The following is a 22,065-nucleotide window of genomic DNA, read 5'->3' as shown; positions in this document are numbered from 1 at the left end:
CTAGTGGCCAAGACAGGTCAGTGTGTGTCCCACAGAAACTGGCGCACAGCGCAGGACAGTGTCAGAAAAAGAAAAATGACAGTCTTGCACTATATCAAATGAAACATTTATTATTGCATATTGATTCTGCCATAGAAAGTGCAAACAAAAATGAATGTAGTCAGATGATTTGGAATTATAAATGATAAAACATTATTTATAATGAAGATATTAGTCGACCAAAAGCTTCATTAATGTGTACATGAAAAAATTGTTAGCTACCTTTCAAAGACAAAATTTGGAATCATAGTTAAAAAGACCTGATGGGCTGTGTCTCACACACGAGAAAGTTCTTTGACTCTGTATTAACTTGTTGTCTCTGTGAGCTGACGGCCCAGAGGGCCCACTTAGAGGAGAGGCACTTCAGGTGTGGTTCCTGTTATTGCTTGTTGCCATGGTTACGCGTCATCTCCACCACAGAGCAACAGTAGGGCCTTACGGTAGTCACCACCAGTATCTCCCTGTAACAAACACACACATGCAGTAAAATTTAAGAACGGGAAAAAAGGTTTAAATACACGTGAGTGTGTGTTGTGCAGTTTATTGAACATACCCTGATCATTGAATGCAGAGAGCAAGCAAACTTCCTCCTGAACTCAGCTCTGATGTCCAACATGTCCACCTCGCTACGACTCACCATCACTCTGATCAGGGTGTTGTCATCAGTACCTGCACCCTGCAACAAACGCATAAACATATCATCACTTTATGTCTTGTAAACATAAACAGCATATTAGATAGCAGCATCACATTTTTAGAAATCACTGATTCTTTACAGTGCACAGTGCACAGGGTGGTCACGTAAATCTAATTTAACACAGAGAGCTCTCAGAGGCTGCAAAAATATGTCATGGCTGCACAATTTTCTACTTAATGATTAAATGAAAATGTTTAAAAATTGATAATCTGCAAATAGAATTAGATCTGAATCAAAATGACAGACATGAAAAAAATAGTGAAAATGTTTTAAAATAACTGTAGAAATCTGCACCTGGATTCATATCATCACCATAAAACAAATCATTTGTTCCTTGGCTTCTCGCCTAACTTTCTATTATTGAAGGTATTAATATGATCAAGTTTAGTTTCATCATGACCATCTGCACATTAAACCCTTTTAACATAAAAGCAAAACCTATACAAGGAAAATTTAAGCTTACGTGTCAATAAAATATCCCCTGAATAAAAGCATCAATCAGGAGTAGGCTGATGTGTTTTTGAGAAATAGTTTAAGCCCAGAGTGATATTCAGAAATCCACAGCTGTTGGTTGTTTTACCTTCATGGAGTAGTACAGGGTCTCAGCAAAATAGCCTGGAACGCTCCTGGCACACTTCACTTTAGAGAAAAAACAGAAATGATAGGCAACAATTTAAAAATGGTTGTTATAGGTCAACACCCTTTTAAAAGACATGAAGGCAGAACCTGTCTGCAGTATGGACTTGTTTCATACCCACGGCGAGAAGCAGGTCTCTCAGGGCTCCAGATGTTTCCCTCTGGATGCTCTCCTCCATCTCGAATCCAGACAGCTTCATGTAAGCATCAAACACTGAAACACACAGGTTCAAAATTAGTCAGATTATTATGTGAAAGTGCAAAATAATTACAGTAGCACCTGTCAACTGTCTCTCACACATACACACCTTTCCTAAGATGTTCAGCGCTCCGGTTGCCCAGGATGGTGACGAATGCTTGTTCATCAGTGCCAAAATGCTGCTCTCCTGCCTTGAAGAGGGCCTAAAACCACAGAAACATGTTTCTGTTACACCTCGTTTGTCCTTTAAAAAGCAATTAAAAGAAACTCTTAAAGAAGCATTACACCAATTTTACATGTCAAAGTCTTTCTATTTTTCACCAGTCAGAGACCACTACACAGCTACCAAAGAGTTCAAATGAATTCAAGTGCTGTCATTCACGTGGCTTGACTCCGAACTTGAAAACAAAAGATGAACTTTAATATTTAGGCCTAATTTAAAGATTTTTAATGAAGAGCATATTATACACACTAGGGCTGTGGAGATGACACCAGATAGTAACGTATGTTTTTGGCTAAAGCAGCAAATGAAATACCTGACAACTCAAAATACACGCAGATGCAAAAGTCAAAGAGCAACGATCAATGTTACTACTGATTAAAAAAAAAACACAACTGAATGATTGTACTTTTCTGCCTTTTTAACATCTTTTAAATTCAACTTAGAAATTTTGAGAGCATTTTTACTTGCTTCTTCCACTAGAGGGCGTCACAACATCATTACACACCACTTTTACAAACTGCAACCCTCACCTCCACAACAGTCACATTCATAAAACACTCTTCTCATCTTGCTCAAAGCCCAACAGTTAGATCCTATCTACAAACACATGTGACAGTCACACCCTCAGACAAAAACACAAAGACACCATTGATGGTGAAAAGCAGAAATGTTTACTGACCAGCAATGAACAACTGACTCACCTGAGCATCATTCTCGATCTCTCCCCCCTGGATCCCCTTCTGCCTGTTTGCCTAGGGAGAGACAAGACATTTCGATCAATTAATCAATCAATCAAACATTCAGACTTTGTAAGTTTAGCACTTTTCATACAAACACAATGTGACATAAAGTGCGTTACACAATAAAAACAATAACCCCTCCTATATCCACGCACAAAGCAATATATGACCATATTATAAATAAAGGACTCAATAAAAATAGGAATTCAGGAACTGAGGAACACCATTATAAATCTCAATAATCTGCAATGAGGAAACATCCGAGGAATTAAAATGATAAAATTCAGTATAAGAGGAAGAGGAGAGGTTTACCTGCAGCAGAATAACCAGAAGTCTCTTGAAGTGACCTGAAGTGTCACCACATACATCCTCCTCCAGGTTGTCGTCATATTCTGAGGGAAACAGGTAAAGACACACATGTAGTCTTAATTAAAAAAAATAAAAAAGGTTTCCTTGATTTCTGTAACACTCTTTTACATTTGCTGACTCACACAATTTCAAACTACTGTATTTTCTCACTCAAACTCAATTGTGTGCATATCTACGTACTGTTGTAAAACCTGTTACATTCATGTTGAAAACCTAAAACATAACAAAATTACTGTAAATTAGACTGTTTTTCTGCATTCTCTAAATCTAAGCTCAAGCTCCATTTAATTTTTGTTTAACTCAGAAACATCTGTTGATCCGGTCAACTTTTTTTATGTATATATATGAAATATACCCACAAGAACTATATAATTACTATGAGGAAAAACATCAGTACATGGGAAGAAAAGTACTTCACTTCAGTTTGTGGATTCCCTCTAAGTTAATAATTACGACTGGCAGCTTCTATTGAACCATCTTTGCAAACTGTGATGAAACCATAAACTTGTGACCGACCCATTTACATGCGCTTCACACGCAACACTGATAGTGTCTAAACAGGAAATTTTACTGTGAACAACAGGAACACACGATTTTCTGCCAGTCAAAAAACTATTGATTGCTTCACATGAGAGATCGTTGTATTTTGTGTTCTTCTCACTAGTTTAAAGTGAATTTTTGACTGTTATATTGATTCAAAATAATAACTGAGGATTTTCTTTCACAACTTTGACTTTTTTACTTATTTTGTCTTGTATATTTAATGTCATAGATAAAAAAATTAAGATTAAAAAACATTTTATGAGTATTAAATACAGTTACAGACTAAAGTTTTAGTTAAATCACTGATCATGATAAGTTAAACCAAATATGACCGTAGGATAAACAACAACATCAACATGTTTACGATCTCAGGTGAGTTTATCATCCAGTGTTAGTGTGTGTGAGCGTGTGTGTGTGCGTTACCCTGTCTGTAACCAGCGATGATGTCCTTCACCTGCTGACATGTTCTGGAGGAAAGAATCTCCACCAGCACCTTCTCATCTGTTCCTGCCCCCTACAGGTGAAAGGGGGGAAATGTCACAGACTTCACAATTCAGTTTCCAGCTGCTATGTCTGCTAACATTTCTGTACACATCTGGTAACTGTAGCACTTACCTTGATGGCATTGCGAAGTGATGTCACATCATAAGCAATGGGTGGGGTCATCAGACCCACAATCAGGGTCTCGAATTTGCCTCCGAGCTCTCCCTTCAGGTCGCTGACCAGATCCTGTCATGCAGATACAAAATGTTCTTTAGTTGGTTCTGGTGCAGCATAAATGTGTGACTGCACCGCAACGTTATGCAGTGAAGGATTTTTATGGTTGTTGTGTGCAGCTGGATTATTTTTTGCTACGGTTAGTGTGTAACCCTGTTATGTAATTTATACTGTGTGTTTCTGCTGATCGCTTGACCATGACAAGTTGGAGATTTGATATTGTGAGTGGTCAGTAGTTTCAAAGACCTCAGTATGCTTCAAATGAAAAGCTTGACCAGCCTCTGACACACAGTCCATGCCACATTTGCAAAACATGAAAAGTGTGTGGAGGTGAGGAAGTAGGAGGGTTTGAACTTCAATTCTTGACATACATACTCTTACCTTTCCAAACAGAGTTTTGTAGGTGGCCTTGATCTCCTGCCTCTGGGCGTTGCTGCGAGCCGTCAACAGCTGCAAGATGGAATCCTCATCAGTCCCTATGGCAACAAGCACCAAGGTTACTCAGCAGCTGTGAGTGTTTGTTTAGAATTATTCTCACACGATATACGTATTACATAACAATGAGCATACTGTATAAGTATACGCTTGATTACAAGTATTTCACCCACATAATTACAGCCTTCATACGTATAGACAGCATGTGTGTATGCTCACAGTGTCGCGTCTCAAGTTTCAGCTCTTTGCTCATGTGTTTATGACTCACTCCAGTCTGGGCGGAGCTCAACACAGACCGCAGCGTTTACTACAGTAATTGTTCAGACAGGAACTCCTCAAATAACACTCTCTCATTGGTCTGTTGTAGGAGTACTACAGACTGACGTGCCTTCGGCGTATCAGATAACACTGTGCTCATAGCAGAAACGTTACACAGTACACACAGGCAAACACACACATCAGCTTACCCAGCCCTTTCATGGCCTTGTGCAGGACCTCAGCATCCTCACTGGCTTTGAAGTTTCCGCTGGCTTTCACAGTTCCTCTGCTGGCCTGCAACATGGTAGAGGTGCACAAAGGAGGATTATAATGGTGAAGATTTTCCAAAGTTATGTCTTTTTCATGTCTTTTTTTATACAAACATTTGTTTTTGTAGAGCAGCCTGATACTGTGTCCCCACAGACACTTCTGTTTCTGGCTTTCTCCCTTTGTATCATGGCAGAGTGTCCTTTATGTCCTTTATGCTTAGATTAAAATAACAAGTCTCAGATTTGTTTTGTGCATACACTGATCAAAGATGTCCCCTTTATAAAATAACAGAATATACTGTATCCTTTTCTGAGATACAAATATCAAATATGAGACACTCATCGAAGATTTCCTCCCTTAAGGGCTAAGGGTTACTAAACAACCTTAATGCCGTGACGACTTGCAGCTCCATGGAATCCATTCAGATGTGCACACACGATATCTCATTAAACCACTTTATTCACACATTCCCATTTCATCAAAAGCATGTTCTCACATCATTCTTTAGCCTTGGAACTGTCAACCATACCTCAGATTTATTCGGTGGTTCAAATGTGAAGGATGAAGTGAAACAAAATGGCAATTCAGTCCGATTATCTGGCTAATCATTTCTCTCAGTGTGGAAAAAATATTTCTAAACAGCAGCCTGACTGATACTGAAGATTGTATCAATGTGATAAGGCTGAAAAAACATTAACTTTCAGATCGATTTTAGTAAGTGTTTACAGCCGTGACAATGCTCCAGTCACTGCGGTCACTCCCTAAAACTCTGACATATTAGCAACAAAATAGTCAGGCGGCTGCTTCGTGTTTCAGGGGGAGAAATGTTTAGAGAGGAAAACCACGGGAATGTCTCTGGAATTTTAACCCTAAAAACCAGAACAACCAGGATTCTGTCTTTCTCTGCTGACACTTGCCTTTTTCAGAAACACACTCACCACCACAAGCTAAACAAAATCTAATCAAGCAGATGGCTGCTTGGATAAACAAGGAGATATTTAGACGACAACACAACACAATGCAGATAGTTCCCACTGGAGTGTAAGACACCGATTCTAGCCGCTACAGCCGAGTCCTGTGGAGCTTGTTCAGACATGACTGAGGTGGTGGTGGGGGGGGCTTCTGATGGAGGTATGTTGACCCTATGTACAGAGGCTGTCACAATGGTATCTCTGCTTTAGAGCACAGGCAGTGACATCACACAGGTCTTATCATTCTCCTCCTACATTCATGGACTGTGGTTACCATAGAGACAGTACACAATCCATGTAGTCACTCTTGTATGAAGTCCTCTATCATAGTGTCATATAATGAATGTTAATTTAATTTAATGTTAACTGTTAACAGAGCTTGAATGTGAATATTACTCCTTCGCAGATTAAAAAACGAGGCTGGTGTTGTTCAATATTTTTCTTATTGTGAACAAATCCCATTAAATGACCAAACCCAACAATGTGTCTCTCTATACCACTCCCTTACCTATAGGCAGGACTGTGACTGCGATGAGAACCAAGAGATCATGTCCTCTGTATTATTTTAGTTTAATTCAAGTTGCAGTTTACACTTCATAATTTAAAGTTACACATAGTGGGTTGCAGAAAACTTGGATACAAAAATGCAGAGACTCAGTGTCCTCAACTTTGACAATTTCCAGGCAGAAAAAAAATGAAGAAATACAGTAGGTACACTAATAATGGAGTTTTTAGTGAAGGAGGAGATGTATTGTGTCTATGAGTTAAACTTTTCAAATGATCAATATTTACATTTTCATATATTCTGGATTCTTCAGTGAGGGACAGGGCGTAAATCATTATTCAAAGCCGAATATTGTTATATGTTTTAAAACTTGTCAAAGTGGATCTTTATTTGTATAATATGAAAATTAATACAAATGAACATTAAATTTTCCAAGAGTTTCAGTTCTCTTTAAATGAGGGAGGAGGCTGCCTGAATTTATGACCTCAGTTTTCCAAAAATCCTGCAGCCGTGGTACCAAGCCCATTTTTCCCATTGAAGACTTAAAGCTTTAAATATGTCACAAATATATAGTAGCAGGTTTTAAAAAAAAAAGCTTCGTAACTTCCTAAAACAGCTGGGCACTGTAGTATTTAGCAAATGTCACTCAAACAGGAGTGAATAGTGCATTTGTCACGGACTTTTTTCAGCTGCAAATACAAAGCTACAATTCAAATACAGGTGCAAGTTAGTATTTACAGCTACAGGGCTGTGCACAGTAATGTGGGATTGACTCAGAATAAACTACAGCATCCTTAACCATGTCCCCCCGTGTAAAGGTCTGGCTCACTGATTCGTTTTAATAGTTTTTGCCTAACAGCTGAACTCTGCGCTACAAAGGAATATGCCACATCAGGCTCCGGCTACACGGACAACAGTTGTTAGTAAGATCAATTCATTGTTGGTCTTTTCACTGGATTTGCTGACAACAAGAAAAACAGATTACCACCAGATCTATCTTTTAAGTCAAGTTAGATCTTAGTCCTATTAAAACTGACCACTGTGAGTTTGGTTTATAACCCCAGAGTAAACTGCCTGCAGACTACAGAAGCGTCAAATCATCACGACTGACTGTCGTCATGAATATAAACAGAATTTTTATGCTAACCGACCAACTCCACCCTGACATGCAAAAAAAGAACTGATTCCCCTTTAAGAGAGGGAGGCCGGCTTCTAACTCCAGACTAGACGTGGAAATGGGAGTATTAAACAGAGAGAGAGAGCTGGAGAGACCCACCCGAACGGAATACAGCCCATATGAGTCATACACTAAACTTCCCAACTTCCCCAGAAGAAAACTCTTCACAGCCCCACAAACATGCGCACTTAACACACGCTCACACACACACACACACACTTGTCTTTCTATATTTGCAAGGACCCTCACTGACGTAATACTTTCTGTAGCCCCAAACCCTAAACTTAATCTCAACTAAATGCCAGACCCCAACTTTTACAAAACCTAATCCTAACATTAACCTTAAAAACTATCTTCAAACTGCATTTTGAAGTAATAAACAGCCAACATGTCCTCTAACTGGTCCTCACAAACATAGCAATACAAGTCCATCCACACATGCACATTTAAAGATTAATAATTCATAATTAGTGAAGGAGTCCATTTGACAAATTCTCTGTTAAGCTACACAGAATTACAGAAACTAGTCACAGTATTTATTCAGTTGCATGTACATGGTTTATTTTACACAGATGTTCTGTCATTGATTCAACTTACAAAAGATACTGTTATGTTTAGTGGAAAGTGGAAAGATATCTAAACTTTATCCAGAGCGAATAAATATCCATCTGTAATTGACTTATCCTTACCAGTCAGATGAAATATCTTAGCATTATATAATGTGGAATAAAGTGGGCGTTGTCTTGGAGTTCACAGGGTAAAAACAGCTGTGAGTCATTTGCATAAATAACGGATTTTTACAAAAACTATTTTGAAGTTGAATTATTGTTGTCATCCGTTTAATATGAAGTTTGTCGTGTTTCTTTGGGCTGACAAGTGATTAAGTCTGAAGAGGAGAGAAGAGAAAAAAGTATGAAGTGAAAGTGACTCACCATTTCGTCAGTCTTGTAGGTTTATTCAACGGTAAGAAAAGGATCTATTGAAGAGAGAAAAGCGTTAAGACAAATACCAATCTCCCTCTGCATAGCACAAGTATTTACTTAAAACGCCAGTTATTAACTTGTGTTTCTCATCAGTTTTCTTCATTTCTCTCAACAGTAGCTGTCAAACTTCCGTGGACCAGACATGTCCGTCTTTTGTCAACAGGTAGACCCCGGCTGTCCCCGCTCACCTGATGCTGCTGAACTTCTCTACTTAAGTTAAAACGACAAACTGAAAGTGCTCCGGTGATGTGGTGTAACTTACCGCAGAGCAGCAGCTGACAGATGGAGCACAGGGAGCAGACACACAGAGAACCGACAGAGAGTGAAGAGAGCAAGAGAAGAAGGACGGAGAGAAGACACACTCGGAAAAAACTCGCTGCGCGTGAGTGTGTGACTGGTGCGCGTGTGTGCGCCACACCCAGTTGTAGCACAGCCCTGCTCCCGAAGCACTCTGGGAAATGTTGTTTTTGATGTTTTGAGGCTTTATTTTTTCACCATAATCTTACATTGTTCGGTAGCAGCAGAATGGATGTCGCCTGATACTGTTCTGTGGTTTTATAAACCTTTTTCGTAAATGACACTTTGGCGTGCTACCGCAGGAAAAGCACAGGTGTAATTAATTTAAACGTGATGGCCCTGAGGCCATCATATCAAAATGAGTTTTATCTGTGATTCCTGTCATGACCCCAAAGCCACAGTCAGAAACAGTTCTGATGACTGTGGTGAGACTGAACTAAACCACTAAAGTTGAAGGCTGTAAAACCAAACCAATAAGCTGAAAGACACTGAAACGATCCATAGAGCAGAGAGGAGCTGCAAAAATAATTATCTGTGGGTTTGTCACTTGAGTGACCCCTTTCACATCAAACATAGTTATTTGATCCATTGTTAATATCAAAATATTGATTAGTGTAGCTTTAAAGTACATAGTTCAGTAAATCCAATCACAGTGCAGACAACAGGACAGACGCTGTGTTAACACCCACAAGTCAAAGACTATGATCATACTCCATATGTCTAGCAACTTCTTTTGTTGACCCATACTGAAAATATCTAAGCAATACAACTACAGATTGTAATCATTCATGTAGCATATATACCGAAGACAGAGATACAGATCAATTGGTCAGTTATGTTCTTGTTTTAGTTTTGGCTGTATAACTTGCCAACTTTATTTAGGTCAAGGAAATAAGGTAAAAATAAAGTTTAGATCAAGGAATAATTGAGATTACTGCACCAAACAGAGTTTTTCACTAAAGCACTGGATTATTTCTGAGACTTGACTGTAATTAGATAGATAGATAGATAGATAAATAGATAGATAGATAGATAGATAGATAGATAGATAGATAGATAGATAGATAGATAGATAGACTAAGGGCCAGAGCACCACCAAAGGTTTGTAATAAAAGAATCTAAAGTGTTGTTTAAAGTTCATAATAATGTTTATGTACCAATAATTCAAAGTCATAATAATTAAATATAAACATCAGGTGACATCAGGTAAGACTGACACCAGAACTGTTATCACAAGGGCAAAACATAGGCCTACTCATTAAAGAATGTCACCATAGAAATATATTGATTTGCATTGTTTCTACCATGAATGCTATCCATTATCTCCCCTTTTGCTTTGGCATGTATGGAATCTACATGCCATGTCAATAAATCACCAAGTAACTGAACTGAGAGCTACAGATCAATTCTAACAAAGACACTTAACATAGTGAGAGAGACGGAGAGACATAGAGGGAGAAGACAGAGGGTGTGTTTAATATTTTAAAAGCAAACATATAGTTATGTGTGTATTTTGACAAAAGATTAGGCTTACTCAAATTTTTAATTCACAGAACAGACTTTTAAAGCAGATGGATGATCTTTTATTTTGAAAGAGCAATAAATGAAACATCTTTTTTTAAACATGTCAATACATATGAAAATGCTCCACTTTAAGTAATAATTTGTGTCTGATACAGTTTAATTGTGCTCAAATAATCGAAACCAGCTGTAAATGTAGTTTAAAACCCTCCTCTGAAAACTTGACCTACCTTTGCATTATTTTTTATCATTTACACTGGTTAAAAATATTTCAAACATTCTGAAACTATACAGATGGAAAATTTTAAATATTTAAATATCCACTAAACACACACATTAGGCATCCAGGCTCATTCACACATAATCCGTTTTGAGGTAGCAGGTGAAGGTCACAGTGCATTGTCACTTTCTGTATCTGTAGCGTTGTGATTCTGCAAGTAAAAACCAAAGCAACAGAGCTAACAGCATGCTGAGTGAGACAAAGAGACTAAAATACACCACCGTGCTCCATCCCCAGCCTGCTGGTAAAGGAGGCACACCATTCACCTCCAAAATTTGTGCTGGGATAGGCATGCTGGTGTGCACAGGTGTGAACCGGTTTCTTTGTTGACTGGGAGATGAAAAGTGAACTCTCCACCATTAACCCTGCTGGTGATGCACAATAACTTTCTCCAGGTCTCCACAGGTGAATATTTAGTTTTCTTTATCTTCTGAGGACCACAATTATTCCATGAACCTCATTGGCACCGACTATGTTGTTTTTACCAGCTGTTCAAACAGAAACCTATAATAGATAGCTACAATCAAGTTTCTTTAAGAGCAAAGATCTTGATCAAAGCAACAGGTCTAATAATAATTTTGTCTGAAGAGAGTGACTACATATCTGTTGAGATGATGACTCACCAGTGTGCTCTGTTCTCTGAGTGGTTAATCCACATTCAAAATAAAATCAAAAATGAAGACAAAAATAAGAGTTCTTGTCTCGCTTGTCTTCTTCCCCTCAATTTTCATAGAACACTGTCTCACTGTTGCTTACCCCTTTTAAACCAGCCTATGAATGTACCATTTAAACACTCAGACAAACAGATGGACAAATAGACACACATAGAATAAATCACCAACTACCCATATCCCTCTGACCTATGAACCTATCAGCCCACAGAGACAGAGTGAGATAGCCTGTGGGCTATCTCACTCTGTCTCTCACTCTCATAAACACACTCACCACGCACAAACACACCCTGAAGGTGTGTATGATCGATACTTTGTTGGACCGTCTGTCTTCATGTCTGATTAAAAGATATCTCAGCATGGCATGTTGTAGCTTTTCTGCTACTAGCATGCATTTTGGAAATATCTCAAAAAGGCCTAGTGACACAATTAATATGTGACATTATACAATATAGTCTTTAAGTTATACATGATCAAATTACAGCTGCTGCACTTCCATGTATCACAAATGTTTTATCTGAAAAGCTTTTAAAGTTATGGTCTCAAAGGCATTGTTTACAGTATATCATAAAACAATAAGAACCTAAGAGTCCATGCTCTTTTTGGGAATATCAGGCATGCAATAATCACTTAGAAGGCAAACAAACAATAACAAAACAAAACAGACAAAATAAAAAAAAAATTAATATAAAACAAGTGTATAATTTATTCACACCAATTCTCTCACTATCACTACTCTTCATATCACTATAACCATACTTGTGAAACATAGTTGTGCAGATTATAGTGCCACCAGGAGGAAGGAAGAGTGGAAAGCCACATAGCCAAAACAAATTAAAAAAGACCCATGTGTGTTCCATGCACACAGAGCATTTATGTATTTTCACAGCCTGGCTCTTACAGTCATGACAAGGAGGGAGACACACCATTTTAAGAAGCAAAAATAAGTAGTTTATTTAACAGAAATCAATCAAAAAGTATAATTAACAAATGGCTGCAAATCGTGGAGTTTGGATATCAGTAAGATCAGTGTGAAGTGCATGATGTGTGAGTGGTAAACCGATGTGTGTGTGTGTTGCAAAGTGCATAAAATAAACAAACAGGAACAAAAAAAAGGGAACTGAACGGCATCACATTGCCAGCGTGAATGCCTGCAGAGCGAGGGAGAGAGAGAGAATGAGTGACAGTGACCTGATTTTACAGGCTGGTGAACACCGGGCCCAGGTGCCACCAGGAAGCACTGATGATGAGGTTGCATAAGGCTTAGGCCTCTGCCACACAAACAGCAGGGGTCACCACAGTATACACTTTTATTCCCACTGACACGGATAGGTACCAACAAGAACCATCAGGTGTTAAATCAGATCGGTGCTTACAGAAGCAACGACATGAACAAACAGGTGCAAAAAACTGGGAAAACAGGAAACGCAAAGTAATATCCCACTGGCAGACACCATAACTGGTGTTAACCAACCAGTATGTAACTGCAGGCAATGAACAGTCAAATTCTCACAAACTGTGCAAACCTCTTGAGTAACAAGTGCCTGAATGTATGTGGATTTTACAACTGCACTCAATGCTCTACATACAGTGAAATGCTCACTGTTGGAACAATAGCAGCACCCTAAGGTGACAATTGGCAACTGCAGTCTGTTGTAATTTATTGGTTGTTTTTAGCCTCAGGGTACACTATGGCAAAGCTTGGCATAGACCTAAAGGTTTGTGACTTAAATATACAATCCTGGAGTAGACAGCTGTACATCAATTTACAAGGAAGTAACATTGAGTTTTAAAGGCAGTTGGCAAAAGTGGATTGTTGCAGTGACAGAGACAGTTGTAGAAAACACTCTTCTGCCTGCAAAAGGTTCAATTATTTTCTTTCTTTCTTTTTTTTTTAAATAACTGACAAACACTGATATTTAACTATTTTGAAATGACCAGTCCTTCACTGTGTTCATGGTTTTATAAGTTGAATCTGAATTTCTAGTAAGCATTTCATTCACGTGCACTGCGATAAGAAAAATGTAGGTGTAATTATCTACAAAAAGGTGGAAAATTTAATTTTACAAGAAGCCATATAATAGTCACTTGATTAATAACTAGATATTGAGACAATATGGACATAACCCTTTTTTGCAGTATTACTGTAGCCTGCCTATCCCATTCTTTTTGTAAATAAATGAGCTGCAGCAGTCTAATGTTTGATTGCATGGTAATTTATAGTTGATGTGTGTGAACTTGCCACAGTGGTTACACAACCTTGGAAAATGTGAAACTTAAGCGTTACTGAAATAAATAGCACTACACGCCTGTGTAAAAGTAACTGTGAATCCAAAAGTCTGATGTTTAACCCATTACAAGAAACCATTGTTTATAAATACGCCACACCTTTCTTTCTAGAAAGAACTTGATTTAACCAGCGTGATTTCACATTTAGCGGTGTGTTTTAACGTAAATCTACTTTTAATAAAGATGAAATTCCTTCTAAGGTGTCACTACATATCTTAATGTTTAGCATGTAAAACCTACCGTTTGAATCATATCAATATCTCTCAATAACACAGCTAAATCTGTACACCACCGGTAATTTGATATGAACCCACCCCCCTGTCTGCCGGTAAGATGGTATGACCGGCAGCATAAAGTACGGGGACGCTCTGTTACTTCAACTGAGAGCTGCTAAAACCCACAGACAAGACAACGTGAACTTGCAGAGCTACAATAAAACACTGCAAAAATGGAGTGGACCGCGATGGAGATCAATCCCGAGGTGGGCAGATAACTTGTGTTTTATTAACTTTCTGAAATCGGTTTCACAGGTAGCACACTCACCTGCTATTTTTCTGTTTATGTCGTTTCAGATGCTGAACAAGGTGGGTAACAAACGTTAGACGCAGAGTTATGTCGACATATTGGTAAATATTTTTGTTTCAACGGTCGGGTAAGTTTCACAGTAGCTAGCTAGTGAGAACATTTAAACCGTTAGCGAAGATGACCATTAAAAAACGACACCAGGCCACTACGTAGCGGCCATGATATCAGTACAGTCATAGTGATATTTTCAACTGTTATATATAAAAAAAAAAAAAAATAATAATAATAATAATAGTAATATCAAAAGGAGGCGCGACAACAAACAGAAGAAACGTTTATGTAATTTTAATGAGCAGCAGCATCTTCACAGCGCTGCCCCCTGTGTCTGGGCTAAAGGGTGTGGTCTCACTGGACCAACACAACGCAGCATCTTTAAACAGACTCAGTGGGGGGGGGGGGGGGGGGGGGGGTCCTTGATAGACGTCGTTACTGTAACCTCAACTGTTTGACATCCACTTAAAGCATCGTGTTTTGTTTATTTCCTCGCCGTATGTTTCAGATGATGAGCAAGCTAGGCGTGGGTGAGAGCTGGCGCTTCGTAGATGTGCTGGGGCTGGAGGGTGAGCAACTCTCCGCCGTCCCGAGACCATGCTGTGCCCTGATGCTACTCTTCCCACTGACACAACAGGTGATAATGATGATGAGGTGGTAGTGGTAGTGCTGGTGGTGGTGGTGGTGGTGGTGGTGCCCGAGGGTGGGGTGAGCCAGTGGTAAACAGGCTGTCTGGGGTGGGGTGAGACTGAGATGCAGGGAGGGCATGGAGAGGGAGAAAGAGCTGCAAGACTGGGATAATGAGGAAGTGATTCAGCATATGCTTACCTTTTTTTTCTGTGAAATCTAATTACCCTGTCAAACAGGCTTTTAACTCCTAACAGTTAATAGTTCATTTGTTAATTTTGCAATGAATCAAATGTTCAATAGGTCCACAAAATGTAAGAAAATTGTGAAAAATACCCATCAGCTCAAGATGAAAACTTCAAATGCCTCGCTTTGTCTTATCAACAGTTCAAGACCCAAAGAAATTCAATTTACAAGTAAAGCTACAACAATTTATTGAGCATCAGAAAAATAACCTACAACCCTAAAGACATTGTCACAGGCATTTCTAACTGGTTTCTGATGTTATACAGACCAAACAATGAATCAATTATTTAAGAGGATAATCAGCTGATTATTAGATTATTAAAAAAAAACATTATTTGCAGCCCTACTTACCATGATATAGACTAGAGAAAAGCAGATAATCCTTACATTGGAGAAGCTGTAAGTAGAGATTTTTTTGTGTTTAAATGAGTAATTAATTTTACATTTTTTTCTGTTCTGTTGATTGCCATTTCCAGTTCTGTTAATTCATGTGCAAGTGGCAGAATTGGCTGCACGTTGTGTTCTCACAGGCAGATGACAATGACCGTGTGTGTGCGTGTGCGTACGCGGGCACGCTTGTGTTTTGTCTGTGTGTATGGCAGCATGAGTCTTTCAGACAGAAGCAGGCAGACAAGGTTGCAGAAAACTCTGAGGTTTATTTCCTGAAGCAGACAGTAGTCAATTCCTGCGGCACCGTCGCTCTGCTGCATGCTGTGGCCAACAACAAAAGTAAACTGACTTTTGGTGAGTAAAATTGAAAAAACATATTGTTACAATAGTGAGAACAATAACTAATATTTGGTTATAAAACAAGCATAATGTTGTTGTCAAACCTGCTCACTCATTCCTAAAGCTGAAAATCAAATAGAAATTTGATATTGTTTTTTGAGTTTGGGATTTTACCAACATATAAAATACAGTGGCTTCTCTCAGGACTGTGACCAGGGGGCTACTTTCAAATTTTCTAACCAAAAAATAAATGTATATTCAAGTATATTGTTAGCAGGTATGAAGCCACAATGCATGTACTCAAATATTTACCGAATTTTACTGGAAAGAGAAATTAAGTGAATAGTAAAAATGAAGTTATTTGGTGTGGCAGGTTGTAATTTGAGACAACTTCATATAAATGAATGCCATGTTATTGATTAAGCTAATGCTGCTCTTGGTGTTTTCAGATACTGACTCTGCCTTGAAGAAGTTTCTAGATGAGACTGCAAACATGTCTGCCAATGACCGTGCCAAACATCTGGAGAAAAACAAGGTAATGCTGCTTTATGTATTGTTATATGTAAGGAAATGAACTTTCAAGTTCAACTATTACATAGCGTGTACTGCAAATCTGAAAAACAGAGGGTAAAGTCTCTTGTATCATCTTACAAGACTATTTTGCACCACAATCAAAACTTTTCTTTTTTTTTTCTTTGTGGTTGTGTGTGTATATGATATATACTGTTTTAAATAAGAATATAAGATACACACAAAATATCAAATAAAATAGTCACAACTCAGTAAATCGCCCATACTTAAAATGTGCCACACCAATATTTCAACATGTGATTATATCTGAGACGATGATAGTTTATTAAGTGGGTAGTTTAATGAGTTATCAAAAAGTGCATTTAAAAAAAAAAAACTTAAATAAACAAATCTCAAGTTTCTAGAATCTGTGGGACTGTTGTATAACCTTCATGTTATGTGAAGGCCACTTGGGGGCAGCAGACACTGCTAAATCCTTGTCACTAGAAAGGACAGTTTGCCTTTGATATACAGTAACAACATTGTAAAAGTCTTTGGAACTTGTGTTTTTGCTTTCCTTGCTACATTGCTAATTTGTCACGTTGCTATTAAAAACATTTTTGAATGTGTATTTTAAAGCATAAAATGATCAATGGTTAGCAGTATTAAACTGATGTGTTTTTTTTTTTTTCTCCAGGCAATCACTGAAGCTCACAATGAGGTTGCAGTGCAGGGCCAGTGTAGGGTAAGAGACTTAACCACAACATCCACAGCTACCAATGACTGATATCTTATAATCTTTTCAGACAGCAACATTCTCTCAATGTTTGACATGTTGGACCCATTCATATGAGACAGCTGTCACCCTGCTTGTCACTGTTTCATAGATTCCAGTCTGCAGTATATTTTCATACACATTATTGATAAACCTGAGAATTGCATTGAATTATGTTAAATAATTACCTGATAAAAGTTAAATTTCAGTTTCATCTCTCTGTCTATATGCTTGTTCCCTCTCTCTTGATATCCCATGCATGAGCTGGAGTCTGGGTACAACAGAGATGAGAGACTTTGTATTTAAAGCAGATGTAGTGTTGATGGCAAATATTTGCTATGCAGTGCTTGTCTTTTCTGAAGCTTTTTCATATCACAGTATTTACTCCAATTATTACTTCCACATATCTCAACTTTCACAGCCGGAAGCCGACAAAGTCAACTTCCACTTTATTGCCTTTGTCAATGTAAATGGACAACTTTATGAATTTGGTAAGCATGTCTACACATCATGTACATTCCTGTATGTATTTTGCATTGGACAGAGTCATTGGATTCCCAACTATTGTATTTGTTTTTCAGATGGAAGAATGAATGGACCAGTGAATCATGGAGGCACCAAAGATGAATCCTTCATAACGGTATGTAAAAGTATAATCACCTGACCTTTTCAGACTCACGGTCTCTGATGAGTCATGGTATCAGACTGGAATAGGGAGTGGCTGTTCCTGAGTGTCTTGATTCAATCGATAAACTTGGCTAATGCACACTGAAATATATCTCCTGGATGAATCATACAAAAAGACTGGTGAAATATTAATTTAACTGCAATTTAAGCAGTGCTGTTTTCTGCCAGTCATGTTTCACTTCAACCCTCAAGCCATGTTAGCCAAGTCTGTTTGTTAATTATTAGATAATTAACAAAGGTTTAATCTCTTTAGGAAAAGCATGATGAATATCACTAATTCAACCAGAACAGAAGTTCTTAGAGTCACAATTTGCTTATGTGCTGCAGAAGTCTTCTAAAAGGCTCTGCTGAGCACAGATGTGGCATCTTTTCTCCTTTTAGTTTGTCACAGAAAACTACCACAAGAGGGCTCCACATGCATTAGTGATGAAAATGCAGAATTGAATGTTGGGATGAATTACTGGATTTCATTTAAAGGAAGAACTACTGAAATGTATAAGTAAAGGTAGAGATACCCACTGAGATTAATATTTAAATTGATGTCCTACATTCATAATTTTGCTGGAAAGCTGAATTAATATTTGTTCAAATACTATCGATGTATCAGAAATGTGATGATATTTTAAGGACCTGCTTTTTCAGCTATACACAACATTTTATTATGAACATTCAGAGGCACTTTACTCAGCTTGAACGGTCTAATAAGTTGATAAAATGTAAAGCCTGTAAAACCAGCCTTAAAACCCCGGAAAAATTTAAGCTTCATTTCATGACAGATGAGGTTACTAGAATTTAATTTAATCAGGTGTCAGGAGTTTAGTATCTCTATTTGAAAAGTGCAAAGTTTAAACTTCCCTTTTAAAATGTGCTGTATTTCTAAATATAGTGGATATATAGACTTATCTCATTTCTCTTCCGTTTTTCTTTTTAATCGTGTCCAGGATGCAGCCAAAGTGTGCCGTGGATTTATGGAAAGAGAGCAAGGCGAAGTACGTTTCTCCGCAGTGGCTTTTTGTCACAGTTAGATATTTGGTTGGAAACAGAACCAAATTGTAAACCAAAATGTCTTGGAGCATTCACATGACAAACACAATCAGCAGGCATCCAGAATGACCTGTGTACACATACATCTGCAGACACTATGCACTATAAAGCACATGTTGTTTCCACATATTGCACACTCATCTCATGAACAAAGCATTCTTTAGCATTAGCACATGTACACACAAACACACACACACACACACAAAAAAACATTTTGTTCTGCTAACACCAACTGATACATGCTTGCCCAGACCTTTTTATGTGATATCATTTAGCAGTAAAAATTGTAAAATATGAGGTCAGACCTCACCACTGCTTGTGGGCATGTGTGTATCTTTTTTTGCAACTTTTTTTGTACGTAATCACTGGTGCATCTGTGTCAAACTCAAAAGACTGATGCTTAAATACCTTTTGTGCCAATAAGAGTGAGGAGGAAAAGGCAGAAAACTTGGTTAGGGAAACTTTTTGCCTGTTTGTTTGAATGCCTTCGGTTGCTGTGTGGTTGAGCTTGTTAGGATCTGACATTCCTCAGAAGAGCCCAAATGTATCCGTAGGAATAATTTAACCATTGTTCAGAGCATGCACGCAACCTTTTGAGTCGTGTTCTTGGGTGTCACACTGACATTTTTCGGAGAAACTGAAGTTTTCTGCCAGAAGTTAGAATTTAAAGTACACGATTGAAGTGATAGTGGTGGATTACAGATATCGTCTTTATTTAGGTCACTGTCAACAATCCACAAAAGCTCAAATAGTCAGATGCACTTGTTACTGTGCAAGTTTAACACAAAAAATACAAAACATTCAATCAAATTATGGACCATCCAAATTAAGTGCTACTGTATGTTGGGTTGTTATTGTGCAGTGCAGGGTGATTAGTACTGTATGTCTAGGTTGTGCTCAAATTGTTTACCTTTCTGCACTTTCCAAAATACTGTGTTGCTGTAGTTCTGCTGGTGATGCAGCTGTGGGAATTCAATAAAGCAACCATTAAACTTGTATGTGTCTCCTGCTCTGTTTGTATTAGAACAATGAGAATCCTGCTTGTGCACCAGCCTTCTAATCTACGTCAAGTAACCTGTGTTGGATTTAAAGTATGCGATGTCAGATGTTCCAAGATGGATGTGTGTTTTGAGTTCTTTTAAATACACCTAATAAATTACAAAAAACAATTTTCCCAATATGATCTAGTTATTTTGATTCTATATTTTGCATGTAAACCTTTCCAGAGCTGCAGTGATTAGTCGATCAATTGATTAGTTGATCAACAGAAAATTAATTGCCAACTATTTTGATAATCAATAATGTTAGTGTCATTTTTCAAGCAAAAAAGGTCAAATGTTCTCCGGTTTAAGCTTCTCAAATGAAAGAAAATAAGCTGTTTTTCACTTATAGCAGTCAGTGTTATATAACAATCAATTGAATATCTTTAGGTTCTGGACAGTTTTTAACATTTCATGGACTAAACAATGAATCGATTATGAAAACTATAGTTGTGGCCTTAAACCTCTCAGGCTCTTGCCTTAAAACCCATATTCTTTTCTTGACTCCCCAACAACATTTTAGCTGACGCTCATTCATACTTTCTGTCACATGAGGTGATGAAGTGGTTAATATCCTAAGGCTCTCACGGCCTGTGGCTCATCCTGACCGATTTTGGATGCATTTCAGCTGTGAAGGGCTGAAACAGGAGGAAGATAGAAGAGCTGACGACACGTTGTCTGGTTATTCAATTCATCGCTGTGGACACAGACACAAGACCTTTCTCTGTATTGCTAAAGAGCAGGCACAGTGTGATATGCAGTTTATTGACCTGACTGACAGGACTCTGTTAAAGACCAAGAAAGTGTGACAAAGTACTTTTTAAAGCTTATTTTGGCCAACTCTGAAGGAGGATTATTATGTCAGTCAGTAGCCTGCACAGATACTTCCAGAGCTAGAGATGCAAATTGAAAACCCCATTCAAAAACTGTGTCTTTTACAAGGACTTTACCTCTCCATTCAGGTGACTATAGTAACAGTAAACTAAATGTGTGACCTGCCATTTAAGAAGGTCACATTTGCATCCAATAGTAAAGAGCAGGAGTTATCAACACTCAACCCCGCTGTGTACTCAACTGCACTGATTACTTACATTACAGATGACTGCTGCTACTACTACAGCAGTCATCTACTACTTTTGCTTTATTTTGTATTGATTTTCTTTTGTAATCAATGAAGAAAATCTCAGAAAAGCTGTCTATTTCAAAATAGGGCATACCTGTTATTTTAAGCAACTTGAAGACAGGGCTTTACTGTAGCTGTAGTTTGAGTACACTGAGGGTGTTTGGGGGGCTTTGCAACCTGGGAGGAGATAGCATTCTAGTTTGGCGTCTGTATTTTCAATTTAACTACTTGAAGGTCACCAAATAAATAAATCAATAAGAGAATTATTATTTCTCCAGCCTCGTGGACAGGGCTTTGAAACAGGATTTAGACCGTCATGTTAGAACATAAAATTGGTTTATCTATCTGGTCAAATGGATTAACCCTCCAGGGGTTCCTGGGGACCCACTGTAAGTATTCCCATACAGAAACTGACAAAAATTGTGATAATCAAAAAATCACTTATTCCAGCTTCTCAAAAGTGAATATTTGCCATATTTCTCCCGTTTTCTATGATAGTAAACTGAGCATCTTTGGACAAAACAAGGAAGTTGAAAATGTTAATGTTGTTTTGCAGTAGGACTATTAATAGTTGATAACGTAGAGGTGCAAATTGGTGATTAATCAAATTATGCAGACTCAAAAGATATAGTGAGCCTGGGACTTTGGGGGCCACTGGGCGGTTGGTAAACCAGTCTGGATCTCAATCTATCTTTCATGGTCTCAAACAGGCACTTTTTGACATGTGTTTGTCCTTTGCTCTCCATATTAAAGCCAGTAGACTTTCTATGGCTCAGGTAAGCATGAAGCACATGCAGTCACTTCAGCCGACTCATAGGAACTATGAAATAGCAGGACATCTTTTGCAACCCCCTCATCTCTCTCTCTCTCTCATTTCTCTGTCTATCT

General features: G+C 38.1%; 2 protein-coding genes across 3 annotated transcripts; one reads left to right on the top strand and one right to left on the bottom strand.

Annotated features, from left to right (window-relative positions):
• Nucleotides 1-94: 94 nt before the first annotated feature.
• On the bottom strand, nt 95-9,173 carry anxa5b (annexin A5b). Its single transcript, XM_056372531.1, has 13 exons — nt 9,025-9,173; nt 8,712-8,755; nt 5,066-5,150; nt 4,545-4,639; nt 4,062-4,175; nt 3,870-3,960; nt 2,847-2,926; nt 2,496-2,546; nt 1,681-1,774; nt 1,491-1,586; nt 1,317-1,375; nt 593-715; nt 95-500 (listed from the first exon to the last, which is right to left on the bottom strand). Exons 2-13 carry the CDS (start codon nt 8,712-8,714, stop codon nt 438-440), a joined length of 954 nt encoding a protein of 317 aa, XP_056228506.1. The 5' UTR covers nt 8,715-8,755; nt 9,025-9,173; the 3' UTR covers nt 95-437.
• Nucleotides 9,174-14,165: 4,992 nt separating this feature from the next.
• On the top strand, nt 14,166-20,010 carry uchl1 (ubiquitin carboxyl-terminal esterase L1 (ubiquitin thiolesterase)). Of its 2 annotated transcripts, XM_056372895.1 has the most exons (9): nt 14,166-14,301; nt 14,393-14,404; nt 14,905-15,033; nt 15,872-16,013; nt 16,448-16,533; nt 17,206-17,253; nt 17,705-17,774; nt 17,865-17,923; nt 18,912-20,010. In XM_056372895.1, the coding sequence occupies exons 1-9, from the start codon at nt 14,269-14,271 to the stop codon at nt 18,993-18,995; spliced, it is 663 nt and encodes a 220-aa protein (XP_056228870.1). In that variant the 5' UTR covers nt 14,166-14,268; the 3' UTR covers nt 18,996-20,010. The 2 variants fall into 2 exon arrangements, with proteins under 2 accessions (XP_056228870.1, XP_056228871.1); XM_056372896.1 differs by lacking the exon at nt 14,393-14,404 and having other exon boundaries at nt 14,187-14,301.
• Nucleotides 20,011-22,065: the final 2,055 nt, after the last annotated feature.

Source organism: Seriola aureovittata, chromosome 3 (genome assembly GCF_021018895.1).
Source record: "Seriola aureovittata isolate HTS-2021-v1 ecotype China chromosome 3, ASM2101889v1, whole genome shotgun sequence".
NCBI classification, from domain to species: domain Eukaryota; kingdom Metazoa; phylum Chordata; class Actinopteri; order Carangiformes; family Carangidae; genus Seriola; species Seriola aureovittata.
This window is presented reverse-complemented; position numbering and strand designations above follow the sequence as displayed.